Source organism: Hemiscyllium ocellatum, chromosome 5, assembly GCF_020745735.1.
Source record: "Hemiscyllium ocellatum isolate sHemOce1 chromosome 5, sHemOce1.pat.X.cur, whole genome shotgun sequence".
Taxonomy (NCBI): Eukaryota; Metazoa; Chordata; class Chondrichthyes; order Orectolobiformes; family Hemiscylliidae; genus Hemiscyllium; species Hemiscyllium ocellatum.
In genome coordinates, this window is record NC_083405.1 from 38,731,357 (window position 1) to 38,754,508 (window position 23,152).

General features: G+C 40.1%; 2 protein-coding genes across 7 annotated transcripts in view; one reads left to right on the top strand and one right to left on the bottom strand.

The window, feature by feature from the left end:
* Positions 1–13,463, top strand: part of pex1 (peroxisomal biogenesis factor 1) — a 101,746-nt gene extending 88,283 nt beyond the window's left edge. For both annotated transcript variants that reach the window (XM_060824671.1, XM_060824670.1), the window contains 3 exons: positions 2,131–2,328; positions 11,259–11,389; positions 13,192–13,463. In XM_060824671.1, the coding sequence (XP_060680654.1) occupies positions 2,131–2,328; positions 11,259–11,389; positions 13,192–13,273 (411 nt within the window). In that variant the 3' untranslated portion in view covers positions 13,274–13,463. The remainder of the gene's footprint in view (positions 1–2,130; positions 2,329–11,258; positions 11,390–13,191) is intronic.
* Positions 13,464–15,877: 2,414 nt separating this feature from the next.
* The window catches only part of LOC132815666 (protein PALS2-like), a 148,085-nt gene continuing 140,810 nt past the window's right edge, over positions 15,878–23,152 (bottom strand). For all 5 annotated transcript variants that reach the window (XM_060824675.1, XM_060824674.1, XM_060824672.1 and 2 more), the window contains 3 exons: positions 22,801–23,003; positions 19,026–19,154; positions 15,878–18,612 (listed from right to left, as the gene is read on the bottom strand). In XM_060824675.1, coding sequence (XP_060680658.1) covers positions 18,436–18,612; positions 19,026–19,154; positions 22,801–23,003 — 509 coding nt within the window. In that variant the 3' untranslated portion in view covers positions 15,878–18,435. The remainder of the gene's footprint in view (positions 18,613–19,025; positions 19,155–22,800; positions 23,004–23,152) is intronic.

Here is a 23,152-nt window from a genome sequence, read left to right on the forward strand (position 1 = left end):
TGTGTGTTGGGGTGGTTACTTTCATAGTTTAGGACTTGGTCTGTGTGTGTTGTTTTCCTGTGTACCCTTGTGGTGAATTCTCCGTTCGGTGTTCTCTGTACTATCACGTCTAGGAATGGTAGAAAAGGATAGCCAACTCCCATTCCTAGACATGATAGTACAGAGAACACCGAACGGAGAATTCACCACAAGGGTACAAGGAATGGTAGAAAAGGATAGCCAACTCCCATTCCTAGACATGATAGTACAGAGAACACCGAACGGAGAATTCACCACAAGGGTACACAGGAAAACAACACACACAGACCAAGTCCTAAACTATGAAAGTAACCACCCCAACACACACAAACGAAGCTGCATCAGGACACTATTCAAAAGAGCTACAACACACTGCAGTACACCAGAACTGCAAAAAGAGGAAGAGGAACACCTATACAAGGTATTCGCCAAAAACGGATACCCGCGCAACTTTATCACCAGATGCCTAAGAGATAGACCACGGAACGAGGACATGCCACAACCAAAAGGACTAGCCACACTACCATACATCAGGAGCGTTTCAGAACTGACAGCCAGACTACTGCGACCCTTAGGACTCATAACGGCACACAAACCAACAGCCACGCTCAGACAACAACTTACTTGAACAAAGGAGCCAATACCCAACATGAACAAAACTAATGTAGTTTATAAAATACCATGCAAGGACTGCACAAAACACTATATAGGACAAACAGGAAGACAGCTAACAATCCGCATACATGAACACCAACTAGCCACGAAACGACACGACCAGCTATCCCTAGTAGCCACACACTCAGACAACAAGCAACATGAATTCAACTGGGAAAACACTACTATTATAGGGCAAGCCAGACAGAGAACAGCCAGGGAATTCCTAGAGGCATGGCATTCATCCACAAACTCCATCAACAAACACATCGACCTGGACCCAATATACCAACCACTACAGCGGACAGCTGAAACTGACACCCGGAAGCGGCAAGGACAGACCACTATAAATACCGGAAGAAACATCAAAGAAGCGCTTCGCAGGAGGCTCCAGAGCACTGATGATGTCTCCTAGCCAGGGGACGAAACGTTTGCAACAAAAACTTCCAGCTCGGCGAACAGAACCACTACAACGAGCACCCGAGCTACAAATCTTCGCACAAACATTAACTACTGCTAATTAACTGTTCCAATATAGTAACATTGAAGAACATACTCCTGGCATAAGCAAATTTAGAAAAATAAACTGTCTCGCAGGCAATTCTCCAATCAAAGAGGTAAAACATCAAAAGAAAACTCAGCAAGAGGAAGAGGTGCACTACAGCTTCCAAACCAAACTTCAAGACCCTAGCGACCTCTACTGAAAACTAAAACTTCTGGTTCTATGGGAACTTGACCCAACCATTCAGGCTGCTTGTATTATGACAATTTTTTTTAAAACCCAAGACCTCAAAAGCTGTTTACCCTAATGGGCTCTGACTAGATTGCTTGGCGCCACTCTCAAACTTTCTTCACAAAAAAAACCTAGGACAAGATACACCTCTGAAAGCCATAGTATTATCACACCTTCCACCCAGAGGTAGAAATACCACCCAGTTTGAGGAGTTTACAATGAGCCATTGGAAACGCAACAGATCACCTACCCTTCTGTCTTCGAGCAGCAGCCACTCACGTTGTTGCAGGCATTTTACATGGTGCCCATGCAGCCTTTGTGTTTGACCAGGATCACTCCTCCACTGACAACATGCAGGATATCCTGGGAAACCTGGAGGTGTTGATTAGAAAGATCCTCATATTCCAAATTGAGGGAAAGGGCTCAATTGACATGTCAGACATGAACTAGAAACAAATGGAGAAATTCTGCATCTTTCATGTTCAGCATTTTTACAGAAATAAATATCAATCATGAAAAACGCTACAGAATCTCTGTTCGTGTTCGAAGTACAGGAGCAATCTTGGCTTGTTTTAAATTTCAAAATCAATTACTGCAGATTCATTTTAATGAAAACTACACTATATACAATTGTAAAGTGCACTTTGTTGGCAATAAAATATTTTGGAAAGTCAGCTACTCCTAAAAGATGCTACATAAATGCAAGTCTTCTTTTATTTTGCCAGAACTCTCAATGTTTGTCGGGACCAAATTCAATGACTCTTGATCACACTATCACATCTGTTCGGGATACCATATCTTCTCATGCCCCTGCATTTATGACATCATTGCAAGAAGGTTACCAAGAACTTTCTCAAGAGCAAGTGGAGCTTCTACGGTTTGAGCTAAATGTAATTAAAGCAAACACAAGGATAAAGAAAATGGTAATGCTTCTTTATCAGTACAGGGTTTCTGTTTTGTTGAGATAGAAACTGTTAATATCACTAATTACCACAGGGATATTCTTGTCTATTTTTGTCATGTGTTGTAATTAATAAGATTTAAAGAATATCTTTTAATGTGCAATACATAATTCTAAAATTTGATCTTGGACCGTTCTGTGCTGAAAGTTAATGTTAATGGATTTTCTTACCATGTTTTGACACTTGTTTTACTGGTTATAAGGTGGAAACCTCAAGTTTCTGTCAGTGCTACTGTACTAGCATTACTAAGAGTAATTCACAGTGCTTTTTGTTTTAAGTTTATGGGGTAGCTCCCTCGTAAAGTCAGAGACATATAGCATGGATAGAGACCCTTTGGTTAGGAATATGGGACTGGGATATCATGGCAATTACAGAAACATGGCTCAGGGATGGACAGAACTGGAAGTTTAATGTTCCAGGATACAAATGCTATAGGAAGGATAGAAAGGGAGGCAAGAGAGGAGGGGGAAGTGACCATTTTGATAAGCGATAGCATTACAGCTGTACTAAGAGAAGATATTCCTGGAAATACACCCAGGGAATTTATTTGGGTGGAACTGAGAAATAAGAAAGGGATGATTACCTTATTAGAATTGTATTCTAGACTCCCTAATAGTCAGAGGGAAATTGATAAACAAGTTTGTAAGGAGATCTCTGTTATCTGTGATTTTAACTTTCCAAACTTAGACTGGCACTGCCATAGTGTTAAGGTTTAGATGGAGAAGAATTTAAGTGTGTACCAGAAAATTTTCTGATTCAATATGTGGATGTACCTACTAGAGAAGGTCAAGTTTTGCACTTACTCTTGGGGACATAAGGCGCAAGGCAAAGTGACTGAGCAGTTAGTGAGGGAGCACTTTGGGGCCAGCGACCATAACACTATTATTTTTTAAATAGTGATAGAAAAGGATAGACCAGATATAAAAGTTGAAATTCTAAATTGGAGAAAGGTTAATTTTGATGGTATTAGGCAAGGACTTTCAGAAGCTGATTGGAGGCAGATGTTCGCATGTAAAGGAATGGCTGGAAACCCACGCAGACACTGGAAGAATGTGCAAACTCCAGAAAGGCAGTCGACCAAGGCTGGAATCGAACCTGGGCCCCTGGTGCTGTGAGGCAGCAGTACTAACCACTGAGCCACGAGTCACCCCCTTAAGAGAGAAGTCAGGAGGGCAGAAAGGGAACATGAGGTAGCTTTGGCAAATAAAGTTAAAGAGAATCCAAAGTGTGGTTACAAATACCTTAAGGACAAAGGGGCAACCTAGGTACAGAATAGGGCCCCTCAAAGATCAGCAAGGCAACCTTTGTATGGAGCCGCAGGAGATGGGAGAGAGTATTTTGCATCCGTGTTTACTCTGGAAAACGACATGGAAGGTATGGAATGTAGGGAAATAGATGGTGACATCTTGAAAGATGTCCATACTGTAGAGGAGGAAGTGTTGGATGTCATGTAACGCATAAAAGTAGATAAATCCCCAGGACCTGATCAGTTGTACCCTAGAACTCTGTAGGAAGCTAGGGAAGTGATGACTGGGCGCATTGCTGAGATATTTGTATCATCGATAGTCACCAGTAAGGTGGCAGAAAACTGGAGGTTGGCTAACGTGGTGCCACTGTTTAAGAAAGTGGTAAGGACAAGCCAGGGAACTATAGACCAGTGAGCCTGATGTCGGTGGTGGGCAAGTTGTTGGAGGGAATCCTGAGGGACCAGATGAATATGTTTTGGGAAAGGCAAGGATTGATTAGGGATAGTCAACATAGCTTTGTGTGTGGGGAAATCATGTCTCACAAAGTTGATTGAGTTTTGTGAAGAAGTAACAAAGAGGATTGATGAGGGCAGAGCAGTAGATGTGATCTATGTAGACTTCAGTAAGGCTCTCGATAAGGTTCCCCATGGGAGACCGGTTAGCAAGGTTAGATCTCATGGAATACAGGGAGAACTAGCCATTTGGATACAAAACTGGCTCAAAGGTAGAAGACAGAGGGTGGTGGTGGAGGGTTATTTTTCAGACTGGAGGCTTGTGACTATTGGAATGCCACAAGGATCAGTGCTAGGTCCACTATTTTTCGTCATTTATGTAAACTATTTTGATGTGAGCGTAAGAGGTACAGTTAGTAAGTTTGCAGATGACACCAAAATTGGAGGGGGAGTGGACAGCAAAGAAGGTTACCACAGATTACAATGGGATCTTGTTCAGATGGGCCAATGGGCTGAGAAGTGGCAGATGGAGTTTAATTCAGATAAATACGAGATGCTGCATTTTGGGAAAGCAAATCTTAGCAGGGTTTATACATTTTAATGGTGAGATCCTAGGGAGTGTTGCTGAACAAAGAGACCTTGGAGTGCAGGTTCATAGCTCCTTGAGTTACAGTTAGGATAGTGAAGAACGCATTTGGTATGCTTTCCTTTATTGGTCAGAGTACTGAGTACAGGATTTGGGAGGACATGTTGCAGCTGTACAAGACATTGGTTAGACTACTGTTGGAATATTGCAGGCAATTCTGGTCTCCTTCCTATCGGAAAAATGTTGTGAATCTTGAAAGGGTTAGGAAAAGATTTACAAGGATGTTACCAGGGTAGGAGGATTTGAGCTATAGGGAGAGGCTGAACAGGCTTGGGCTGCTTTCCCTGAAGCGTCAGAGGCTGAGGGAGTGACTTTATAGAGGTTTATAAAATCGTGAAGGGCATGGATAGGATAAATAGGCAAAGTCTTTTTCCCTGGGGTGGGGCAAGTTCTGAACTAGAGGGCATAGATTTAGAGTGAGAGGGGAAAGATATAAGAGATGTAAGGGGCAATTTTTTCCATGCAGAGGGTGGTGTGTGTATGGAATGAGCTGCCAGAGGAAGTGGTGCAGGCTAGTACAATTGCAACATTTAAAAGGCACCTGATAGGCATATGAATAAGAAGGGTTTGGAGGGATATGGGTCCGGTGCTAGCAGGTGGGACTGGTTTACGTTGGGATATCTGGTCGGTATGGACGGGTTGGACCGAAAGGTCTGTTTCCATGCTGTACATCTCTATGACTCTATAACTGGTCCATGTTGACCATGTTCCCAAAGCAAACTAGTCTCACTTGCCCGTGTTTTGGCTCTTTTCCCTCCAAACCTTTCCTATTGATGTACTTATCCAAATGTCTTTTTAAATGATTTTCTTTGAACACAACTTAAACTAGAAAACTGAAAATGAGAGAACATATGGACACAGCTCCACACATTTCCACTGCACACATCAGTCTATCATTCAGAAAATCATTGTTTTGAATCCTTGTTCTGACCTTTGGCAATTGAAAAAGGTCAGTTGGTTGGGTGTCATTCAGATTAAATTGCTGCTTAGGTAACTTCATGAATTTCTAGCTAGTCAGATTGAAGACATTTGAAACTCCCCTCTCTATTGGTTCTCTGTTGTTTAATTTGATTTGTGGATCACCCACCTCCGTTTGACCACTGATACTGTTAGAGCTTAAAATGTTTACATTGTTATCGTTTAGTTAGACATTTAGTTCAGTAACTTTGCAATCCCAAGTGGAATCACATCACAAGAGTTAACTATGTTAATATATATCACAGAAATAATTTCGAGTGCATTTGAGAGATTTTTGTACACTAAATACTTAAGAATTGCCTGAGCTTACAATTCCGGTCTATAGATTTTGTTCAAAAGCACGAGTGTCTTAAAAATTAATCAATATAAAATAACTTGGTCATGTGTATTATTCCTGAACACTAAATACTATTGCAGAAAAAGGCAGGGTTATTTTTTAATTAAGATAACTTTTTTTAAAATGCATGTGTAGGATGTGAGCATTGCTGGCTCACTAGTGTTTTATTGCCTGTCCCTAGATGCCCTTGGGAAAGTGATGGTAAGCTGCCTTCTTGAACTGCTGCAGACTATGTACTGTAGATTGACCTACAATGCCATTCAGGATGGTATTCCAGGATTATGACCCAGTGATAATGAAGGAACAGCAATATACTTGCAACTCTAGATGAGTAGTTTGGTTGGGAACTTGCAGGTGTAGTGTTCCCATGTATTGGCTGCCCTTGTCCTTCTAGATGTAAGTGATCAGGGTTTGGAAGTTGTTGTATGAGGATCTTTGGTGAATTTCTTGTATATAGCATGTAGTATCAGTCGTGCAGGGAGTGGGTGTTTTGTGGATGTGGTACCAATCAAGCAATCCGTTTTGTCCTGGATGGTGTCAAATCTGTTGAATGTTATCACCACACCCATCCAGACATAGGTAACCTTCTATCATACTCCTGACTTGTGCCTTGTAGATTATGTACGTACTTTGGGGAGTCAGAAGTTAGTTACTGGACTCTGACCTGCTTCTGTAACCACTGTGTTTATGTGATGGGTCTGTTTGAGTTTCTGGTCAAGGCTAACCACAAGGATATTCATAATGGGGGATTCACAGATGGTGAAACAATTGAATGTCAAGGGTAATGGTTAGATTGTCTCTTCCTGATGATGAAAATGTGTTGTTGGAAAACCGCTGAGAGGGACACCCCCTCTCTGAGGATGAAAGATCAGTTCTCAGCAGAGGCCTCACCTTCATTCCCCAACGCTCTCAGATTAACGAGTTCAACACATGGTGAGACATCGAACAATTCATCCGCCGCCTTCGCCTCCGCACCTACTTCTTCAACCAGGATTCTCGCCCACCCTCTGACGACTCCTCCCGCCTCCAACACACTCCATCCACCTGGACACCCTGTGCTGGCCTCTTACCTGCCCTCTGCTCTGATCTCCAGCATCTGCAGTTCTCACTTTCTCCTCTTCCTGATGATCATAAGCGGCAAATGTCAGGTTATCACCCCAAGTCTTGATTTTATTCAGAGCTTGTTGCATTTGAACATGGACTGCTTCTGTATCTGAGCAATTGTGAATGGAGCTGAACCATTGTGCAATCAGCAAACAACTCCCTTCTCACATTATGGCGGAGGGAAGGTCGTCAGTGAAGCAGCTAAAATCACTAATGTTCAACGACCATCTTTCTATCTCCCAGGTATGATCCCAACTAGTGGAGAGTTTGCCCCGATACCCAGATTTCAGCTTTGCTATGGCTTCGATTCCACACTGTTGTCAAATGCAGCTTCGATGTCGAGAGCTGTCACTCACTCCTCAGCTCTGGATTCAGCTCTTTTGTTCATATTTGAACCAAGGCTGAAATGAGGTCAGGAGTTGAGTGGCCCTGGTGGAGCCCAAACCCGGCACCAGTGAGCAGGTTATTGCTGAGTAGGTGCTATTTGATAGCACTATTGATTACACCTTCCGTCATTTTACTGATGGTTGAGAGTAGATTGATTGTGTGGTAGTTGGTAAGATTGGATTTGTAAAGTTGTAACTGTACAATAAGAGCTTGGTTAGGGGAGTGGCAGATTCTAGAGCACAAGTATTCCTATAATACTGTCAAAGCCCACAGACTTTGCAGTATTCAGTGCCTCCGCATGTTTCTTGATATCGCATGGAGTGAATCAAATGAGCTGAAAGGACTACTGGAGGAGGCTGCAATAGATCAATCAGTTGGCACTTCTGCCTGAAGATTACTATGAATGCTTTAGTCTTATTGTTTGCAGTTTTATTGGAAATTTTCTTTATTGAGGGTGTTTGTGGAGCTGCCTCCTCCAGTGAATTAGTTCATCACCATTCACAACTGGATGGGACAGGGCTGCAGAGCTTAGATCTGTTCTTTTGGCTGTGGGATAATTTTAGCTGCATCGCTTGCTGCTTGCACTGTTTGGCATGCTTTCACCAGGTTGAGACCTCATTTTTAGGTTTGCCTGGTGCTGCTTCTAACATAGAACATAGAAGGATACAGCGCAGTACAGGCCCTTCGGCCCTCGATGTTGCGCCGACCGAATCCTACCTAACCTATACTAGCCCAATAACTTCCAAATGCCTATCCAATGCCCGCTTAAATGACCATAAAGAAGGAGAGTTCACCACTGATACGGGCAGGGCATTCCATGAACTCTCAACCCGCTGTGTGAAGAATCTACCCCTAACATCTGTCCTATACCTACCACCCCTTAATTTAAAGCTATGTCCCCTAGTAACCCCTGACTCCATTAGCGGTAAAAGGTTCTTAGTATCTACCCTATCTAAACCCCTAATCATCTTATACACTTCTATCAGATCTCCCCTAAACCTTCTCTTCTCCAATGAGAACAGCCCCAAGTGCCTCAGCCTTTCCTCATAAGATTTTCCTACCATTCCAGGCAACATCCTGGTAAACCTCCTCTGCACTCGTTCTAAAGCTTCCACATCCTTCCTATAGTATGGCGACCAAAACTGCACACAATACTCCAGATGAGGCCGCACCAGAGTCTTATACAACTGCAACATGACCTCAGGACTCCGGAACTCAATTCCTCTGCCAATAAAGCCCAGTACACCATATGCCTTCCTCACAGCACTATTTACCTGGGTGGCAACTTTCAGAGATCTGTGTACATGGACACCAAGATCCCTCTGCTCATCCACACTACCAAGTAGCCTACCATTAGCCCAGTAATCCATCATCTTGTTATTCCTACCAAAGTGAACGACTTCGCACTTAGCTGCATTGAATTCCATTTGCCACATTTCCGCCCAGCTCTGCAACTCATCTATATCCCGCTGTAACCTACCACTTCCTTCCTCACTATCCACAACTCCACCGACTTTTGTGTCATCCGCAAACTTGCTTACCCAGCTTTCAAGTCCTTCCTCTAGATGTCCTCCTGCACACACTATTGAACCAGATTGATTCTCCTTGCATGATTGTCATGGTTGAGTGGGGAATATATTGAGCCATGAGGTTGCAGATTGTGCTGGAGTCCGATTCTGCTGTTGGCCCACAGTACCTTATGAATGCCCAGTCATGAGGAGTTGGATCTGTTCAAAGTCTGTCCCATGTGGCACACAAAACAATGAGAAGGTGAAGTCTTTGACTCCACAACGACTGTGCAATGGTCATTCCCGCTGTTACTGTTCCAGACAGATGCATCTGAAGCTGACAGATAGGTAAGGATGAGGTCAAGTATGTTTTTCCCTCTTGGTTCGCTCACCACCTGCCATAGATTTAGATCAGCAGCTATGTTCTTTAGGACCTGACCAGCTCGATCAATAGTGCTGCTGAGCCACTTGATGGAGGACATTGAAATTCCTCATCCAGAGTACATTTTGCACCCTTGCCACCCTCCATACTTTCACCAAGTATTGTTTAATGTGGAACAGTACAGATTTATACACGGAAGGAGGACAGTATGTGGTAACTAAAAGGAGGTTTCCTCTCCTATCTTTAACCTGAGGCCATGAGACTTCATGGGGCCTGGGATCAATATCGAGGACTCCAAGGAAAACTCTGTCACCTCTGCTAGGTCTCATCTTTTGGCAGGATAGGACTTATCCATGAAAGTGTTGGTGGTGAAATTTTGGAATTATGAATATAATAAATGTTAAGCACCATAACTGGTATGAACATTGATTTTTGTAATATTGTAAAATGTTAATTCGTTCATGGGCTGTGGACATCGCTGGCTGGCCGGCTGGCATCCCATCCGGTCCCGTAACCCTGCATTTCCCATGGCTAACCCACTTAACTTGCACATCTTTGGACTGTGGGACAAAACCAGAGCACCCAGAGGAAACACTCTTAGACACTGGGAGAATGTGCAAACAGTGGAATTGAACTCTGGTCCCTGGTGCTGTGAGGCAACAATGCTAACCACTGAATCACAGTACTGCCACGTTCCCAATTCGTAGTTGCTCTTGTAAGTTGCCACTTTGAATTACTGCTTTTACATGCCTTTAGGTTGACCCACAATGTCCTTGCGGAGGGAATTCTAGGATTTTGACCCAGTACCAGTTAAGGAATGGCGATGTATTTCCTAGTGAGGGTGCTAAGTGACTGGCTGCCTTCTAGAAAGATGTTGTTGTGGCTTTGTAAGGTATTGTCTAAGGATCATTGGTGAATTTGTGCAGTGCATCTTGTAGATAGTACACTGCTGTTTCTGAGCAACAATGGTAGAGAGTGAATGCTTATTATGCAGTACCTATCAAGCAGGTTACTTTGTCCTGGATAGTATCAATCTTGTGTTGTAGTTGCAATCATTCAGACACATGGGGAGTCAAGATCTGAGTTACACACCATGATATTACTAGCTTCTGACCTGCTTGTAGCGACTATGTTTATGATCAATAGTAACTCAATATGGGGGAATTCAGAGCTAGTAATATCATTGAATGTCAAGGGATGGTAAGATTCTGTCTCATTGGTGATGATCATTGTCTGACATTTATGTGGAGCAAATGTTACTTGCCACTTGTCAGCCGAAGCCTGGATATCGTCATGATGTTGTTGCATTTAACAATGTTGCCTTTCAATTTTTGAGATTGCAATCACCAAAGTTAGAGCAGTGCTAGAGTGCCATCAACAGCAGCCTCAGATGTGAATTTACAGATGTGAATTACATGTTTAGAAGATTAGTTTATTGTGAACGAAAATGCTGAAAGGTTCACTTCTGTGCATTTGATGGATACGGGCTTGAAATAGATCATCGTAGAAATTGAAATAATTTCTTTCAATGAACCAATTGAAGAAATACCAGGGTTGCTGTGACTATATAGCTGTCAATCTTTAGCAATCTGGCTGTCTCCTGATTGCAGTACTTATTTTTAATATATATTTCAACATAAGGTAGCTTTTGAAAAATCATCAGTAAAGGATTATTTTGTAATGAAATTACCTACTGATCAACTAGACTATTTTTATTCTGCAGATTTATATAATTGTTTACGGTACCTTACCATTTTATTTCTAACATTGCAAAGAACAATGATAGAGACAAGTTTTTTTTGAAAAAGCCAAGCAATTCTCAGTTTTGTTCTATGATTTTTTCATTCCAGGAGGGTCCTTCCCACAATCAGTCAGGACCCGTAAACTCTTCACAATTTATTTGTCAATCCCACCTACTAACAGCATTGACGAATACAAGACCTTCTATCAGTCAGCAAGAATGGTGCAACTTTGTAGAACTGTGAGTAGAAATTCTTGCTAAATTAAAGGTGGAAGTTTGTGTAATATTGTTTTCAATATGGGGAAATTGCATTTATAACTCCATAATTTTTTAAATCCATGAATATCCAAAATCCTGCAAAATTTTAAAAATAAAGCACTGTTGGATTGTGAACAGATTTGGGCCATCTTAAGTTACATAGAAAACCTAAAACTGTTTTCCAAACAGCATTGTTAGAAACACCCCTAGGACTGCAGTTGTTCAAGGTGGCAGCATACTGTCATTTCTGTTGGGCATTAAATGCTGGCTTAGCCAGCCACACCTACATCTCTATTAACAAATTTAAATAAACTTGAAGGGTTAATGGAGAGCTGAATGTCACCAGCACATAGTCAGAAACATGAGTAGTTTGTGGTAAGCATGGGTGGCAGCATTTAGATAAGTTGTGGAAGTGAGAAGATGAGCCATTGCAGATGATTGAGGTTAATAGTGAATAACTAAGAGTGGAACTAAATGAGTGCAATTCAACCCAGCTGAATGAGGAGAATGGCGTTACCAATTATGACAGAAGCTGACAAATTATTTCAGGGCTTTGGGTAAACATGAAAACGTGTTTGGAAGGATTCAGATGCAACATTCTGGGAAAAATTCATCTCTATTTATTTAGGAAGTGACAACATGTGCAAGGAGGTTTGGAAGTAGTAAATTGCCAGGGTAGAGAGGGCAAACTTAAATAGTGGACTTTGGTCAGTGTATTTAGTTGCTCCTTAAATCTCCCTCCAATGTTTTTGTTAGCTTCTGCGCCCACACAGATGTTTGAATTAAGGGTGTAAAAGATTGTGGAGAAAAGTTAAGAAAATGGAGTTGAGACTAAAGGCAAGGCCAAATCAGCCTCATGAAGCGTTACATCAAATAGCCTATGTTATCTTTTCCATAAAGTCTCATTTCCTATGACTCAACACTCTTATTTACTTTGTTTATTCTTAAGCAATTACTTGCTCTATTCAATTTATTAACTTGTGTATAATCTTGGAAAATTATACAAAAAGTTGTCTCTGAAGGTTGGGTGAATAGCAAATGTGCTTTCCCTCAAATTGCAAATTTAAAGAGAGGAATTATTTACCAATCAGCAGTAAACTATTAGATTAACGTTTAGTCATCACTGTTTGAGCACATTGCTAATGAAATAAAGCAAGTACTTCAGTAATCATGCAAAATGAAACTGGATTATGAAATTACTAAACAAACTCAGCTAACATTTCTAAAATGCATCAAATATTGTCGATTTTTGAGAAATATAAATTTGTTGTGCATTTGGTTTATGGGTATTTTCAAGTTTAGATTGAAATGCATTTGAATTCAGCTTTAACTTCTGGATTATTTCTTGACAATGTATGAGAACAAATTCAAGTCACTCAACCGCTGCATTAGCTATAAAAGGCCAAAATCCAATTTCAAATACTTAATACTTTTCACTTTTTTTTAATGTGTTTTTTTTCCCTCAGCCATATGGCTATCTCATTTGTATTGCACTGATCACCACTTTGGATGGTTCAAAATGAAATTTATTAATCCTTTCTCAAAAAATTAAAAACATTCAGCCCTTTTATTCTGTTGATATGATGCAAGATTGAGAACCTCTCCAGTATTATTGATGAATCAGATATGGTTTAAAATAATGAAAATGTCTGTATTATCTTTTAAGAACTAATTTGAGAATTTTACTTTATGCATAAAGTTCTATCTGGGCAGAGTTGTTTGTATTAAAAACCTGGCATCCTCCATTACATGAACATTAATAGCTTTGTCTTTGTCTTTTTAAGGTATGATGGTTTTCAAAAATGTCGAGGCACTAAGAAGCAGATTGGAGTCATTAAGGCTGGACAAAGAGTCACCTTGGCATAAGTAATTTCCTTTTGAAAAATGGAAAAGTCAAATCAAATCTGTTGCACAATCCTTTATTTGATTCAAAAATATGTAATGGCTTCTGGTCCACTTCACACAATGTTAATCTTAATCTTTTACATTATTATGTTTGCAACTTGATTACCTTTAAGTTCACCATAATGCTTTAATGTAAAAAAATGTACTTTAAAGGACTAATTCAAATTGATTGTATTTTTGTTTAAAAAAGTAATAAATGCTTTCACTTTACTGTCTCAGCCATTTAAATTGAAATATCCAGAGCAGATTCCAATGACAGTGGTACAGGAAGAGTTTTGCAGCTATTCACTTACTCAAAATTTCATGAGGTTAGTCAATGTTTATCCTTTCATAAGTTGTTTAAATATGGCCCAGTAGTCAGTGCTGCCATTCCAAAAATCATATTTACAAGAGTCAAATATGAAATTAACCTTAGAACATTTGGAATTAAGTCTGGAATTCTCAAATGTTGTTGAGAAGCAACAGGCTTTGAATCTCAAATGCTTTACAGTACTATGATTACCTCAAGTCACCTTCGAAGAAATTGAACCAAGCTATAAATATCCCTACAAACTAAGTATTATTATACACAAGTTTCACAGTAATAAGTAGAGTGAATAGTCAAGGTCTTTTCCCTATGGTGGGGGTGTCCAAAGCTAGAGCACACAGGTCAGTTTTAAATCTTTCCCGTCACCTCAAACCTAAATGGGCAACTTTTTTCACACACAGGTTGGTGCGTGTATGGAATGAGCTGCAAGAGGAAGTGGAGGAGGCTGGTACAATTACAGCATTTAAAAGGCAGCTGGATGGGTGTATGAATAGGAAGGATTTAGAGGAATATGGGCCAAATGTTGGGAAATGGGATTAGATTCATTTAGGATACCTGGTCAACATGGATGAGTTGGACTGAAGGGTCTGTTTCTATGTTGTACAACTTTGATTCTACTGGAAGTGAAGTTGCTTTTAAAGTTCATTTAAATGCAAGATGCTGAAGCAGTGTTCTTTTCTGGATGGGGAAAAATATTCAAAACAAATACTTCCCAGTAACAATTTCTAAAATAGGGCTAACAAGTGCCAGAATCTTTATCAAATTATTTAATGTGCCTAATCTTAATTTCAGGTAGCCAAAGATACACCCAAGGGGCACATTTATACAGCCATACTTGCATTTAGTGCACATATCTGCTGTTGGTTATCCTACCATATATAGAATGAAATTCAGCACCTATGGATAGTCTTGTGCCTTTTCACCTTTTGGGAACATCTAGACAATAACAAAACATTTGTTGCTTGAAAGTTGCCAGTTGTATTCGCCTGTTTTTATCTGCCAGTCTTTATCCATATCAATTTAGTTTGAAAATAGCTTTTCCCAATCAATATCCCATATTCCAATATCTTGATTATTCCCTAATATTTTACATGGAAATTAATCATTGTGGTCACGGTGATGCTCTCCTGACTATTGCTATTTATTCAAGTACTTCCTCCCTGTTGCAGTATTTCAAGGGCCATGAATGGTCTTTTACACCCTACCCCAATCACCAGAACAATCCTCCTTTTGCTCTTTCATTTCTACCAGTCCCATTCAACCAACTTCTTCAGAAATGTTCATGGTCTATGTCTGATTTATTTTTACCACCTGTCTCAAACTAAAATTACTTACTGTACATTTAAATTTTAGAAATCATTCTATTTGTTGTCTATTTCTGGTCTCTTGCATAGGATATTTAAGTTCACCACATTGGCTCAAACTTATTTTGACTTCAGCTTCAATTTAGAGGTTTCCTTCACAAACAAATTGAAACAGTTGATTTTTAGGACAGCATGACAGTAGCGTCACAGTTTTTCTTTTAACATTGATAAGCTTATCAGATTTTTCCAAAAACTATAGTGAGAGCTTTGTGGAGTTCATTAACCCATCACTGATCCTCCTATACACATTCAATCACTAATCAACAGTCCACTGTTTCCTTCCAGGATAGTCATCCTTTTGACTTAACTAGAACAGCGAACAGAACGTCTAATCTAATCTATCTACTGAATAGAATTTCAGACTGGCATTGCCATTCCTCCTCCCTCAACTTTGGATTTGATTCCAGCCCCAGGCAACTCTGTGGAGTTTGCACATTCTTCATATCTGTAAGGGTTTCCTCCCACAGTCCAAAGATGTGCAGGTTAGGTGGACTGTCCTTGGGTGTGTAGGATCGGTGTGTTTTGGGAAATGGGATAGCCATGGAAAATGCCGCTTTATAGGGACAAGGTAGGAAGATGGGTCTGGGGTAGAATGCTTGAGAGTCCATGTCGACTTGATTGACTGAATAGCCTGCTTCCACAGTGTGACAATTCTATGAACTTTTTTGTTGTTTTCAGCATTCATTATAAACAATTGCAATCATGTCCTCTCCAACAGAGCCTGGGCCCGTTACAAGACTTTTGAACCTGATCATTAATAGCTTGCACTGCTAACCTTCACTCACACCCTTACAAGCAAGAGGGCCTGAAAGAACCTTCATTCATTCAGAAATCTTGTTCCTCAGATAACTACAATGAAACACATGAGCTTCAATTTAACTACATGGTAACAACTGCAATTTCTTTGTCATTTATTCTTTTTGCAGCAACGGACTAGCTTAGTTAACAAGCTTTTTTTTGTTTTTAGTTTCATGGGGTAATAAATATGGTGAATGCACAAAAGCAAGATGAGTTTTGAAAATCGTGAATGCCCAAGTTCATCTGAACCATACCAATGACGGGAAAGGGCAAAGAATGAGAAACATACAAACACCAAGACAGGAAGCAACCTCAAAATATTAAAAAACACAACTTTACAATTTAAAAGTAGATTGACAAATATGCCACAACACAGAATAAACTGATCAATAACAATCACTAGCACAATTCATTGACAAAATATTTTAAAGTAACTAGCTAAAAGTAACATTGTCAAACACATTATTGCTTAATAGCACAACTAAAACAAATCAAACAAAATACAAATACTGGAATTTTTGAAATACTAAAATATTCATGTGTAAACTTTGTTCGAAGAGTGAAAGCTTTCCATTTCCTCCTTTCACTTGTTTCGTGTTAAATATCTAAAGACCTAGCAAGAGGCAATAAGTTACTTAAGTTCTAGTAGCAACAGCGAATGTAAAAAAGGTTTCATTTTATAACAAATCCCATAGTTGCAAAACTTTTTTTTTTAAAAATCAGGAATAATCTAATCTGCCAAAGGAAGTTGTAAGAAAGATAAATATTGAGGGCAATCCATGGAACCCAGAAATGGTTGAATAACCTCCTCAAATTAATTGTTGGGATGTATGTGCTGCGTTGTCTTCATTTCAGTGGAGTTGTGCACAGTCAATGGAGAACAGATAAAGCTGCAGTCTATTCCATTCAAGTTTATAACCTTTTGGAAGCTCAAATTAATTTCAATTAACAGCCACGAAGAAACTAGAAAAAGTAGTTTAAAGGTGTATAGCATTAGAAAGGGAGATGTGGATCAGTATTTGTTTGAAGGAAACTCAATTTTAAAAATTAACTCCAATCACATTCTATGGAAGATGCAGCTATAGAACCAATCTTTGCAATAAAATAATTCCAGCCTTGCTGCAATATTAAGGATGTCAAAATCAACATGCAAAAGTGAGCAAATTAAAGATCCAACTTACAATCCGACTGAAAAGTGCTGTGAGAGATGATTAATTAAAGGAACGTAGAGTTTGATGGGCAGATAGTCATGTTCTTAAAACAAGGTTTTCCAATGCGCTATGTCGGACAAAGAGATTGGTGGGTGAGTGGGGAAGTAATAACAAGTACTTTAAATGCTGTATAGGGGTGGTAAACTCTGGATTTAATTTTGCAAGTCCACAATAAGCCAACTTTCTCATTACATCGAAGGAAATCCCGTCAAACTAATTATAGGATGAGAGAAGCTTAGTGTCCTTATGGAAAGGAATGAAGATCTGGATTCAAATCTCAATGATTTCTACTTCATCAAAGGTGAGCGATTGAAAAACAAATGTTCATCAGGTAAACACCACAGGCCTAAGTAAATGGGAGAAACTAAAAAGGTATGCTGGGCATGACCCAGGAATGATGTTAATAATCTGCATTGGATAGTGATTGCAGCTTTGATATGACTGAGAATATCAATACATCTCATAACTAGCACAAGGCTTTCTGCAAAGCAGTGTGGGACATTTTAATATATTAAAGACACTATAGCCCAGCAACAGTGTGCAATTATATAAAGTGTGAAAAGAGGATTAGTAATGCAAACTGACAGTTTGACACAGCATACTTGAGGATATTGATTCGTGTGGGGATCAAGGATTAGGAGAATGGGGTTGAGAATCATATTAGCCACAATTGAAGGGCATAGCTGACTCAATAGGCTGAATGGCCTAATTCTGCTCCTATATCTTAAGGTCTTCTGGATAAACTAATGTTCACAGCAGGAGTTACCCAATACACAATTTAGAGCTGAATGATGCAGTGCAAACTTGAAGGTAGTTAAGCTGGAACGTAAAATAAAAATCCAGATTGTCAGGGATTCCCATGCTGCCAGCAGGTTTATACATATGTAGAATGGCATTATACACTCTAGGAATAGACCGAAGCTGTGTTTTATGCCTATTCATTAACGCAGTCTCACCATATCAAACTCCTGATTCCATCATTCTGCAACCAATGCAGAAACACTATATTATACATCAAGCTGATGCAAAGCTTCAGTTAACATATAACTGTGGCTATTTACAGCTTTGGAATCTGAAAAAAAAATCTTTACCTTGCATCAAAATCCTTAGAACTTGGATATGCATCTGTAAACTAGGCATTTGAAGGCAAAAATGAAAAAGGTTTTTCTTGCAACTTATTTTCCTTCACTTGATATGTATGGATACAAAGACCATTTGTAAAAAGTTAGAAAAATTAAAATAAATTACATTTATAAGAACACTTTTCCTTCAGGTATTTATATAAAAAGCCAAAATAGTATACTATAAACAGAACCTACAAAGAATATAAAGGCATGTCATACAACAGAGCTTTCCTGCCTTTGCATCGGATGTCTTCTGGTGTGTCGCTATCCAACTTTCTACGTATTCACAGACCAAAATATGGTTTAATCTTCAATTTTACTAGTATACCCAATTAACTGGGACCCACTGTGGTTCTATAAAGAGCTTCTCTATGGCAGTCTGTAACTTCTGAAAAGCTTTATCCAAATTATCATTGACAATGGTCAAATCAAAGTAGTGGCTATATGCTCGCTGAATTCGAGCACTTTCATCGACTGTCTTTTTCAAGTCTGTATCCTGTAGACAAACAAATAGAAAATTAATGTATGGAGAATGAGACATTTACATGTAAGTATTTTAACTGAGTTAAGGCTGTGCGCTAGAATTAATAGGAAGAAAAGCACGGAGAATAGGACTATGTTAAAGACAGCCATGGAAACACAAGGTCACAGGAACAGGAAAAGAGCCACTGGAGAGGATGATGATAAAGAAAATAAACCCAGATAAGGGCAGCAGATGAAGTAAATACATGGCTTCATAATTGGATATTTAATGAGCGGTTGAAGCTTATTAGTGAGTAATAAGTTAACACAAAGTAACATATTGCTATGTTAGCATTATTACTCTAATTACAAAATATAATCCATTATAAGTGTATGAAACAGTATTTCCTGCCTTAGTGAAAAAAGTGAAAATTCAAGAACTCTTACGGTCAGAAGTTTAGTTGAAATTCCAGCATCAATGACAGCTTTGTGCATGGCACGCAGTGTTTCTAATTCAGGAGCAGCAACAAACACAATATACGGCATAAATTCAGCTGTCTTTAGTATCTTCAGTGCCTGTAAGATATTGATATTGAGGAAGGATGCATTGGTGGCAGGATATAAATATTAAAAACATACCAAATGATAACTTACTAAAGCAGTGGTGGAGTGGTTTACTAGAATTTACTTCCAACATCTCTGCAAATGATAAAGTGCAAGAGTAAGCAGTGTAAGATTTTGTTTCTAATTGCTAGCCAGCAACTGTGGCCTGACTCTATCTAGTCCCCAAACACACATTAAATGAAGTAATACTGCTGCAGTCGCAGGGAATTTTCTACAAGAATTTTTAATTTGGCCCTTGATCTGTCTGCCGTACACATTCTCAACACTTCTGGTCCTTTCCAATTCTCCCGACTTAATCATGTGTGAGAGTCTGTCATCACAGTTGGCTGGACAGCTGTTTTGCAATGCAAGGTGATACAACATGAGGTCCCAATCCTGCACCAGCTGAGATGACCATGAAGGGTTTTCCTTCTTAACTTGCCCCTTTGCCCAGACATGACGGCCTTCAAATTAAACCACCACCAGTCACCTCTAATGAAAAAGCAGCCCTATGGTCTGGTCAGACTATGCGATTTCTTACTTATAATAATGCAATTCTGTCAGAGCTGCTTAATTTATGTGCTTTTGACATTAATCCCATTTTCTATATTAATCTCCATTGACTAGTTTACAACAGGGTCTGGATCAGCTGTGATTCCTTTCACTTTAAAACAGACTGATGTTCACTCACAAGGTTTCAACATGGAAGGCAGCTTATTTAGGAGAAGTATTGATTCCAATTTTTTTTAAAAAAACCTTTTATAACAGCTGTCAATGTCTTCTGGAGGAGAGAGAAGAGAGGTAATGGAGCAGGCTCAAAGGCAGAAGACAGTGGGGAGTGGTGGAGGGTTGTTTTTCAGACTGGAGGCCTGTGACCAGTGGAGTGCCACAAGGATCGGGCTGGATCCTCTACTTTTCATCATTTATATAAATGATTTGGATAGGAGCACAAGAGGTATATTTAGTAAGTTTGTAGTTGACACCAAAAGTAGAGGTATAGTGGACAGCAAAGAAGGTTACCTCAGATTACAACAGGATCTTGATCAGATGGGCCAAAAGGGCTGAGAAGTGGCAGATGGAGTTTAATTCAGATAAATACGAGGTACTGCCTTTTAGGAAAGCAAATCTTAGAAGGACTTATACACTTAATGGTAAGTTCAAAGTTTGGGAGAAGATTTGTAGCTTGGGTGCTCGTTGTTGTGGTTCTGTTCGCTGAGCTGGGAGTTTTTGTTGCAAACATTTCGTCCCCTTTCTAGGTGACATCCTCAGTGCTTGGGAGCCTCCTGTGAAGCGCTTCTGTGATGTTTCCTCCGGCATTTATAGTGGCTTGTCTCTGCCGCTTCCAGTTGTCAGTTGCTGTCTGCTGCAGTGGCCGGTATATGGGGTCCAGGTCAATGTGTTTGTTGATGGCATGGCACTCATCCACAGATTCTATCAACAAACACATCGACCTGGACCCCATATACCGGCCACTGCAGCGGACAGCAACTGACAATCGGAAGCGGTAGAGACAAGCCACTATAAATGCCGGAGGAAACATCACAGAAGCGCTTCACAGGAGGTTCCCAAGCACTGAGGATGTCACCTAGAAAGGGGACAAAACGTCTGCAACAAAAACTCCCAGCTCGGCGAACAGAACCACAACAACTTAATGGTAAGGTCCTAGGGAGTGTTGCTCAACAAAGAGACATTGGTGTGCAGGTTCATAGCTCCTTGAAAGTGGAGTCGCAGGTAGATAGGATAGTGAAAGCAGCGTTTGGCATGCTTTATTGGTCAGAGTATTGAGTACAAGAGTTGGGAGGTCCTGTTGCAGCTGAACAGGACATTGGTTAGGTCACCGTTGGAATATTGCGTGCGATTCTGGTCTCCTTCCTATCGGAACGATATTGTGAAACTTGAAAGTATTCAGAAAAGATTTACAAGTATGTTGCCAGGGTTGGAGGATTTGACCTATTGGGAGAGGTTGAATAGGCTGGGGCTGTTTCCCCTGAAGCGTCAGAGGCTGAGGAGTAACTTTACAGTGGTTTATAAAATCATGAGGGGCATGGATAGGACAAATAGATAAAGTCTTTTCCCTGGGGTGGGGGTGTCCAGAACTAAAGGGCATAGGTTTAGGATGAGAGGGGAAAGATATAAAAGAGACCTAAGGGACAACTTTTTCACACAGAGGTGGTACGTGTCTGGAATGAGCTGCCAGAGGAAGTGGTGGAGGCTGGTACAATTGCAACATTTGAAAGGCATCTGGGTGGGTATATGAATAGGAAGAGTTTGGAGGGATATGGGCCGGGTGCTGGCAGGTGGGACTAGATTGGGTTGGGATATCTGGTCGGCATGGATGAGTTGGACCGAAGGGTCTGTTTCCATGCTGTACATCTCTATGACTCTAGGTGGCTGGTAGGTACTGGGCTGAGAAAAGGATATTCTGTTTCACCAATCCCACTTCATCTACATAATTTCTTACCTCCTGCTCATGAATTGATTCCAACCCAATTTAAATTCTAGATAGTAGAATTTCTCAGAGTATCACCTTGTTATCGTGGGGTGGGGGAGAATGTGGGCATTGCTGCTGGCCAGCATTTATTGCCCATCTCCATTTGCCCTTGAGAAGGTGTTGGTGAGCTGCAGCCTCCCTGCTTCCTCAACACCACCTCCCTCTCTACCTACCTTTGTGTCATCTGCAAACTGAGCAACTGTGCCCTCAGTTCCTTTGTCCAGACTGTTAATAGAGAACGTGAATAGTTGTAGTCAGTGTTGTGACTACAACTATTGAAAATGGTTGAGCATGGAACATTTATAGAATCAGCACGGAAACAGACCCTTCTGCGAGGAGCTCCTACAGAGATACCCTGAAGTCAAGATGACTGACCTCCAACAACCACAACCACCTCTCCATATGCCAGGTACGAGCATGCTTTTGGTGTAGCTTTCTTATGGAATAATTTAACTAGCATTCAAAATAAATAATTGGCTGAATCTATATGAGCATGACTACTAATTATTGTGGTTAGAGAGGAAAGGATGAATTGCTAAGCTAACAAAAGCATAGTTTGGACTGAAATGCATTAAGAACAACAGATATCTGCTGTGGTTGCATGAATGTGAAAAATCAGTGCTATACTCATTTTGCTCTTCTCAAAAATTAAAAAGGTCACAAACTTCAAAGCTAGTTGAAAATCAATATTTTTGAGTCAGCCTGTAGCAGTGGTATAGAACACAACAGGGAATGTTGCAGAAAATTTGAGCTTCTAAAACTTTTTAAAAATGTTGTTTATATCGTGCAGATTTAAAATTCCCAGGTTGTACTCAGCAGGCATCACACTGTGCAATTAATCTAGATATAAATGTCTTATTTGTGACCAGAGTTGAAAAATGTGTTGCTGGGAAAGCGCAGCAGCTCAGGCAGCATCCAAGGAGCAGGAGAATCGACGTTTCGGGCATAAGCCCTTCTTTAGGAAGGGCTTTCCTGAAGAAGGGCTTATGTCCGAAACGTCGATTCTCCTGCTCCTTGGATGCTGTCTGACCTGCTGCGCTTTTCCAGCAACACATTTTTCAGCTCTGATCTCCAGCATCTGCAGTCCTCACTTTCTCCTCTTATTTGTGACCAACCATATTATTCTACCTGTGGATTGATATCCAAAATGCACATTCTTCCCGTACTAACAACTTCATGGATTGAGTCAATCTTTGTCCCATAGAGATTTCCTTCATACTCTCCATGCTCCAGATATCTGCTGCCCTTTATGTCCATTTCCATTTCCATCCTTGACACAAATCTGTACGCATGTCCATCTAGTTCATCATCTCTTGGTTTTCTTGAAGTAACTACAGTAAAACACAATAAAAACAAAATATTTTAAAATGTTACAAATGATATTTTTCCAACTTCTTTTCCCATAGCTAATGTTTGGCCTGCATCAACCTCTAGTGAATGTTTTCAATAGTAAATCCCTTAATTCTGTATGTTGTTTCAA